General features: G+C 57.0%; 2 protein-coding genes across 2 annotated transcripts in view; one reads left to right on the top strand and one right to left on the bottom strand.

Annotated features, from left to right (window-relative positions):
- Positions 1–391: 391 nt before the first annotated feature.
- MONBRDRAFT_33304 (uncharacterized protein) lies at positions 392–4,728 on the top strand (the record flags this gene model as incomplete). The annotated part of the gene is made up of 8 exons (XM_001747688.1): positions 392–974; positions 1,123–1,218; positions 1,294–1,592; positions 1,703–2,743; positions 2,821–2,917; positions 3,276–3,367; positions 3,630–3,721; positions 4,120–4,728. 8 exons carry the CDS (start codon positions 392–394, stop codon positions 4,241–4,243), a joined length of 2,424 nt encoding a protein of 807 aa, XP_001747740.1. The 3' UTR covers positions 4,244–4,728.
- Positions 4,729–5,041: 313 nt separating this feature from the next.
- MONBRDRAFT_33303 (uncharacterized protein) overlaps positions 5,042–7,543 on the bottom strand; it is a gene marked incomplete at its 3' end in the record, with an annotated part of 3,962 nt that continues 1,460 nt past the window's right edge. The window contains exons 5-14 of the mRNA XM_001747606.1: positions 7,302–7,403; positions 7,109–7,236; positions 6,860–7,007; positions 6,690–6,752; positions 6,518–6,599; positions 5,935–6,403; positions 5,753–5,837; positions 5,666–5,732; positions 5,404–5,612; positions 5,042–5,287 (exon numbers count right to left, since the gene is read on the bottom strand). Coding sequence (XP_001747658.1) covers positions 5,042–5,287; positions 5,404–5,612; positions 5,666–5,732; positions 5,753–5,837; positions 5,935–6,403; positions 6,518–6,599; positions 6,690–6,752; positions 6,860–7,007; positions 7,109–7,236; positions 7,302–7,403 — 1,599 coding nt within the window. The remainder of the gene's footprint in view (positions 5,288–5,403; positions 5,613–5,665; positions 5,733–5,752; positions 5,838–5,934; positions 6,404–6,517; positions 6,600–6,689; positions 6,753–6,859; positions 7,008–7,108; positions 7,237–7,301; positions 7,404–7,543) is intronic.

Here is a 7,543-nt window from a genome sequence, read left to right as displayed (position 1 = left end):
CCACCACTGGCGCAATCTCGGGTACGAAGCGCTGGCATGGGACGACATCTGGCAGCAGGCGCGACGCCCGGCTCGTCTCCCTCGTCCGCTGTATGCTCATGGCTTCTCCTTTGGCATGCGTGGGTATGGTAAATGACTCGTTGCCTGCACCCCCTTGGCAGGAAACGTTGCCGTTGATGGTGAAAACTGGCTGACACTTGCGCCCGAGTTGCGCGTGCGGACCGCCACGGGGACATGGGCGACTTCCAATCAGAGCCTGCAGCTGTGCGGTCGGTCACAGTCGGCCGATCACGATGCATTGGGGTCATACACCAGTGAGGCCCTGCACTGGTGCGTCCAGAATCAGCAATGGCTCTCCACTTCGGTCCGCCAGTATCCCGACGTGCCTAACATGGTCACGGCCCACGTGATGTTGGACCAGGCTCTGGCCGACACCAACCGATCGCTCGACTATGCCCCGATTTTCGGCTTTCCGGCCCTGGACCTGACTGCGGGCTGCACGCCGGAGCTGGGTTTCCTCTATTGGCATGGGCTGTGGCCCATTCCCCACGCTGGCACAGGTCTCAACTCAACGTTGGCCCACGTGAGCGAGCCCCGTCGGCACGATGGTGCCATTGTTTTCACCCAGCCGTTTGATCGAAATGGAGGCACCCTGCCTGCTTCCGCTGCCTACTCAAGCTTGGTGGTTGGTCCCTTGTCTCACCTCGCCACCACGGTTTTTGAGGTCGATGCTGAGCAACGCCTCGAGTTTGGGCCCCCCAGCCAGATCTCCAGTCTGGATGCCAATTGGACCTTTTCTACCCTCCTCGTTGCTGGTGCGGGCACCACTGCAGCCGTGCATGCTTATGGCGCAGCCCTCAAGGCTTGGCATGGAATGGTCGGCGGCGCAAATGCCGCACGGCTCTCCGATCCCGCCCTGACCCACGTCGGGTTCTGGACGGACAACGGTGCCGGCGACTTTTGGAACGAAGACGGTTTGTTGTCCGACGATCAAACATTGGACATCGATTGATGGCGCCAAGGGGGAAACACAAGAAAGGCTTGCAGCAAAAAAAAACCCGCAGAGGCACGAAGGCGTCCCATGTTGCTCATCTGAACCGTGGCATCTTCTTCGTGGTACAGGAATCAAGGTGTTGCCGCTACCAGAGACGGAGATCCCGCGGGCCGTGCAAATCTTGCACGAACAAGGGCTGACTATACCCTTTGTTCAGTTGGATGGTTGGTGGGTCAACCAGACCACGCTCCAGCCCGATGCTACGCTCTTTCCCTCCGGATGGGCATCCTTTGTTGCAGGGCTTCGCCGCGTGGGCGTCTCCAAATGGTTGTTGTACAAAGCGTTTTTCGCCCCCGACTATGATCTCTTTGCGCGGTACCCAAAGATGCAGTCACCAGCTGGTCCCTGGTATCCCCAACCGAGTGCAGCCCTCGACTTTTTCCGTGACTTTTTCGCTCAGGGCGTGGCCTTGGACATGGCCTCCTTTGAGACCGATTTCATGTCCGATCACCTACTACCTACGCCCCTGCTCTTCACCAGCGGTGACAGTCTAGAAACATATCTGGCCGGGCTTGGTCAGGCGGCCTTGGATGCCGGGGTACGTCCGCTTGCTGGTCTGGGCGCTCGACGAGGGTGCCACAGGCTCCTGGTCCAACCACTTGTGCTCATTACTCATCACCGTCCATTTCATGGCCCGTCACGGCGCAGATTCCCATGCAATGGTGCATGCCCACGGCAGGCGTGGTGCTGGCGGCCGTGAACAAGCCGGCCGTGACCAATGTGCGGGTGAGCGTCGACTATGCCTGTGAGGGACCCTTGAATTTGCCCGTCTCGTGGGCTCCCAATTACATGATTGGCGTCGGGGGACTGCTGGCCGAGGCGGTGGGGGTGGTGCCCAGCAAGGACATTTTTCGCACCCGCAGCCACGTGGAGCACGACTTGCCCGAGTGTGGGTCCGTGCATGACCAACCCAACTTTGAGCTGGACGCCCTGCTTGCTGTCTGGTCCACGGGCCCGGTGGGTGTTGGGGATGGAACCAATTTGACCAACATCACCCTGGCACAGCGCCTGGGTCGCAGTGACGGCGTCGTATTACGGCCTGATCGGCCCGCGACTGCCGTGGACGCCACCTTCGTGCCACCAGCACAGAGCCAAAAGACGCTGCAGCCCTTGGTTGGCTTTTTGCCACTCACCTCTGACGGCGATTGCACCAGCGCGCGGCCTTGCTCGCCCATCCTCTATCAGACGCATGCCAGCTTGCCGCTGAGTTTGGCAGCACCGGGGCGTTCTGGCCTCGACGCCAATTACAGCAATTGGCACTATTTTGTGAGCATTCACCTGGGCTCGTTTGCGCCGGCGCGAAGCGAGGTCTACCCGGTTATGGAGCCCGCTCAGGCCTTTGTCTACTACGAGTTGCGCTGGCGGATGTGCACGGCGGGCCAGAGTGTGGCGGCGCAGCCAGATTGTTTGCAGCACCTCAACGCTTCAGCTACCTGGTTGCCCGATCTTACATCGGGTGAGAAGCGAACGACGGCGGACGGCGGCGATGCGTGGCGAGCTTTTGCCTTTGCACCCGTCCTGGCCTATGACTGGATCTTTCTAGGGGAGCGCACCAAGCTGACGCCTGTTTCGTCGGCCCGAGTGACCGCTGTGGTCCCTTCGGCTGACTGCCTGGTGGTACACCTGGCACCGGGCTCACCGGCCGACTGGATCTTTGACGTCGTTTATCCCAACAGCACGCTGGTCCGGGTTGGCGCTGCCGACTGCGAGCGGCCTGCCGATCAGGCGTGTGCCATATGCCTGTGACGGTTCATGTAATTTCCCAGGGCATGTTTTATAGTTCCGAGAAAACTACTCCAGGTCGTGGTGCATCTGGTCACAACAGCTGTTGTAATTTACTGTTTTGCTCCAGCTTTTGTGAAGGTGAGGAGCAGAGGGAGCGGCTCTCAACAAGCAGAAAGCAGAGAAAGCGATTCCTTGAATTCCCCACTCGAGTTTAATCAGTGAACATTCAAACGGGAATCAGAGACGCCTTTGCTTCGAGCCGTCAAGTCAGAGAGAGCGTCAACGAGAAAGTGAGTCACGTTGCACAGTCAACACACACACACACACCGTCACCAGTATCACCACCAATTTTTTTCTTTTGTTTCCGGCGACAAACGGCAGCGACGTCCGCCTGCTCAGCACCTCGTCCGGGTCCTCGCTGCATTTGTCGGACCGCCTGCTTGACCTTGTTGTTGGGATTGTCCTTGTCTTGGACCACCTGCTTGAACGACAACAGCCTCTGAAAAACCACTCAGCATGAAGGCCTTCTGTGGACCCAAGTGCTCGCACTGCTGCTTTGTGCTCGGCATCTGGGGCATCATCATGCTGGTACGTGTGCCTTGACGGCCGGGTCCCTGGAGCAGGCAGGGGTGTGTTGCTAGAGTTGAGGGTCCGGGCAGTGTTGGTCGCACGTCGTCGTATCCCAGCCAGGCCGTGATATGAGCTTTTTTTTGTTTTCTTTCGCGAGGGGAGCCGCTGTGATGAGTTGTTGCGCGCCGCTCAACCCGCATGCACGCACGCCGCTCATTGCCTGTGCTGCATGCACCGCCCTTGTCCAATGGGCTTGTGTTTTCGATTGGTGACGGTATAGCTGATTCTCGGCGGCCTTTTCAACGCCCACAGCAGAGCTCTGGTGACCGACGCTGGAGGTAACACGTTCAAAGACATGGAGGATGCCGGAACGTAAGTGCTCCAAGTTGTGTTCCCCTCAATGGATGCAAACAGCCACACCTTTCCCCATTCAAGTTTTGCAGGCGTGACAGCGCGAGTCCCTTGTCTTTCTCCGTTCCACACATGCTCTCTTTTTTGCAAGGATGGCCGCATATTTGTGGCCGTTGCTGTCTGCCTTGATGTTCGCCCTTTTCCGTTTGCCGGACACTTTTTGAGTGTTTTTCTCCTGCAAGCTTTGCTGCACCTGTGTCGCTGCACCTGTGTTTCTCGTCATTCCCCCCCTGGTCGTTCTCCTGACCGTACCCGTGTTTGCTCGCGCTTTCTGTTACACCCACCCAACGACCCACGTGCTTTGGCTTCCTCCTGTGCTCACTCGTCACCACACGCACCCTGTCTCCCACACAACCCAGGCAATGCTTCATCGCAGCGGGCGTGTACGTGGCCACAACTCTTATCAGCTTCTGGCAAATGCGCCTCAACAAGGGTGCTTCAAGTGATATCTCTGCCGAAGAGCTCGAGTATGCCAACTACTAAGCTGGCTGATGCATGTCTCCGCCTGGCCTCTCGTCCATCGCCCCCTTTCTTGTCTCTCTAGCCTCTTTGTCTTTTGTGCGCTCTCCTTGCCCGCCCTGCTTCGTGGTCGACTTGCGCCCTCAGGCGGAGCGATTGGTGTAGTCTTTCTTGTGGTCCGCGCTTTGCACCACCTCTGTGTTCACCACACCAACACATTGTCTTTTTATCCTTCTTCAGTCAACAGCTCGTCTGCACGCATGCCCAAGGGTCCCGCTCAGGTAGCCTTCCTTTCTTCGTCTAACCTTGTTCTCTTCTTTTCTTTTCTTTTCTTTTCTTTTCGAGTGGGTGTGTATTTTGAATTTACTTGTCTGCCACCTTGGCTTCCTGGCACATCTCCGCGCACCTGTTGGCATGATGGTGTCTGGGCCTTGCTTTTTATCCAAGAAGACGATTCGCCCGTGAAACTTTCGTCATGATCGTTTTACCAATTGTACGCCCACCAGGAACCGCTCTTTGCCAAAAATAAGGAAGGTCACTGCACAATCACATCATTGGCATCGACCAGCAAGCTTGCCGCCAATTCCTGAGTTTTCATCGTCCCGGGCAAAAGGGCAGCGCGTGATGAGGCGGGGAGTCAGGCTAGGCAGATGTCGTCAAGACCAACGCACAAACACCGATCTGATTCTGGCTCTTCGCACCTTACAAAACTCCTCAAGCAAAATAATGCCGCAGAGTGCGGCGTCTCGTTGGGAACTCACACCATCCCACAACCTGCCATCATGTGCATGCAGATGATGAGAGGGCGTGGCACAATAAACATCACTTTGCTGAACTTCGCTCGGCATTTGAAACGATCAAAGTCAAATCGAAAAAACTTTTGCTGAACAGCAAGTGAGTCCCAGCACCAACTGACTCAAGATCGCGACGCGTTGCGCTCAGACGATTCTCAATCGTCTTGTCCTTGCCCGACCGCAGCATCACGTCCTGGCTCAGTTGCTGCAACACCGTCCACAAGCTCTTGGGGTCATCACTCAGCAGGAATGTGCGCAATGCACGGTGTGGGGTCTAAGGCACAAACCCCCCAACACGCTGTGAATCTATGTCTTCCGACTCAAATTGCAAATTGCGCACGCATTCAAGACGAGCAGCGCCTTGTTGCATTCAATGGCGTCTGCGCGCACCTGAAGGATTTGCGAGTAAATGTCTGTGATGGCAAGCGATGTCCGATAGTCCTGCTGCAGCACCCGCTTCAAGCGCAAATGAAGCATATCTAGCAGCGAGGCAGGTCGGCAGGTGTAGTGCTGTCCCTTGACGCTGATGGGGTCCAAAGTCACGTCCAGCTGGGCATTATCGGGATTCAAGAGCCACGATTCCAGTTCATCGCGCGTGGCTAACATCCACCGCCGACAACGCAGGCAGCGCACCCGCATCTGTCACGCCCACCGCCTTGAATGAGACAAACCAAACGGGCCTGTGCGACAAAGGCAAAAGCATTGGCCGGCTGAGGGCTCTCCAGTCATCCAAACATACCGTGGTTTGGGTGTGCTGCAAATAGGCGGCATAACTTTCGCTGCCATCATCCGTCTTGAGGTGTGTGGGCAAAATGTTCATCAGGCTGTGTCCCAGGATTGCCGTCAGTCACGCACGTAGAATGGCAGTGTGGGGCAAGATCACGTCCAAGGCTCTCAACTTGGCTTGGCTTGTACACGTACCGATCAACCCAGACGCGCGCAGCGCGATTGCGTTCGGCTGCCTCATCAGACGAAGGCGACGAGGCAGACGTGGAATCCGTTGCAGTGGGGGGTTCGGCAGATGGCAGCAGGTCCTTGGCCAGTAATTGCTGGTAGACCAGCTCATGGCCAGAGCGAAGCAGGCTTGCCACAAGGTTGAGCGTGGCCAGGCTCAAGTCATCAGACATGTCATCGCAGCGCGCGATCAAGCGCGAACGCAGCTGCTCGGTCAGCTGCAGCTCGTCGGCCGAGCACTCGAATGTGTAGGCTGCCATCACCTTGCTGTCCTCCAGCTCGACAAAAACATCGTCCCCTCCATCAATACCCTTGGAGCCACCTTGGTCTGTCGTGGAGACTGGTAGCATGATGCCCTCCGCTTCCACTTGTGCCACGGTCACATCTTGCGCCAGTGGCTGGGTCGTGTCAGCACTCACCAAAAACACCACAAAGGCTGGACGACACGCGGCCAAAGCCCACCGACACAAACACCCACCCATACGTGCAGGCGTGAGTATGTATCAGCCGCGAAACATTGCGGCTGGCTTTCAGATAACCCCCCTCTTACCTCGAAGTAGGATAGAAGAACGAAGTTGCGTGATGCACGCATGGATGTACTTGGTGGCGACCCAAGCCACGTCCTCTGATGCCTACAGCAGTCAGGCACGCAGCAGGTCGTCACAAAGGGACTGATCTGCAGTGGCAAGGTGTGTTTTGCTGAGTGTGCCTTGCATACGAACCTGAAGGAGCTTCTTTGCCACCACTGCAAGCAGCGCTCGTTTGAGGACGGCAGCAGAGAGAGCCTGGAGCAAAGCGCCATAAAGATGAGGATGCGATGACCTTCAAAAATTCCTTTTGCTTTTTTTTTTCACACGGGGATTTGCACGGTTGCAGTGTTTGATGGACAAACCTGAGCAAACTTGGCGTCAAGATTGCACAAGGTATCAAGGTAGTTGAGCCAGTTCAGAAAGTGGTGGAGGGCCTTGGCGTCCTGGTGTCGTGGTGGATCGCGGTTACAAGCGCGCAAGTGCTCCCGCCAATGAGGCAATTTTCCCGAACTGTGCCCGGCCAATGTCAAATGGCGTTCCATTGGCAAGGTGAGGCATGCCCTTGTAGATGCGAGGCAATAGAGCACCGGCGTGGAGCATGGGGCGGATACCTCAAATTGGCTAGCTCCAAGCTCAAAGAGGGACTGGCATCAGCTGGGTTGATGGGTAGCTCTACATATAGTTCCACAAGGTGATCCGCCTGCAAATTGGGTCCCATCGCGACGAAGGAATGAGCGCCCTACGGCAGGAGCAGCAGGGGTGGCAGGGGTGGCAGTGCGCGTGTCATGCGTAGCGCAATCGCACCAGTTGGTTGCAGGCAGAGCTGGCCAGAATGGCATCGAGAACGGGTTCAGAGCCTCGGGCCAGGCACACTTGTAAAGCCTCACGCGCAAGGCGCGTCGTTGTCTAAGGTACGGCAGCGGTGAGAGTGAGTTGAGCAAGCGCAGTCGACACGAGCATGGCAAGGTGTGGCCTTGCTGCAGTCAAGGGTGCGCGCTTACATATTGACGAGACCGAATGAGTGAGAGCGCGGCTCAGCCAGAACG

Source organism: Monosiga brevicollis, genomic scaffold (genome assembly GCF_000002865.3).
Source record: "Monosiga brevicollis MX1 MONBRscaffold_18 genomic scaffold, whole genome shotgun sequence".
In the NCBI taxonomy this organism is placed as follows: Eukaryota; class Choanoflagellata; order Craspedida; family Salpingoecidae; genus Monosiga; species Monosiga brevicollis.
This window is presented reverse-complemented; position numbering and strand designations above follow the sequence as displayed.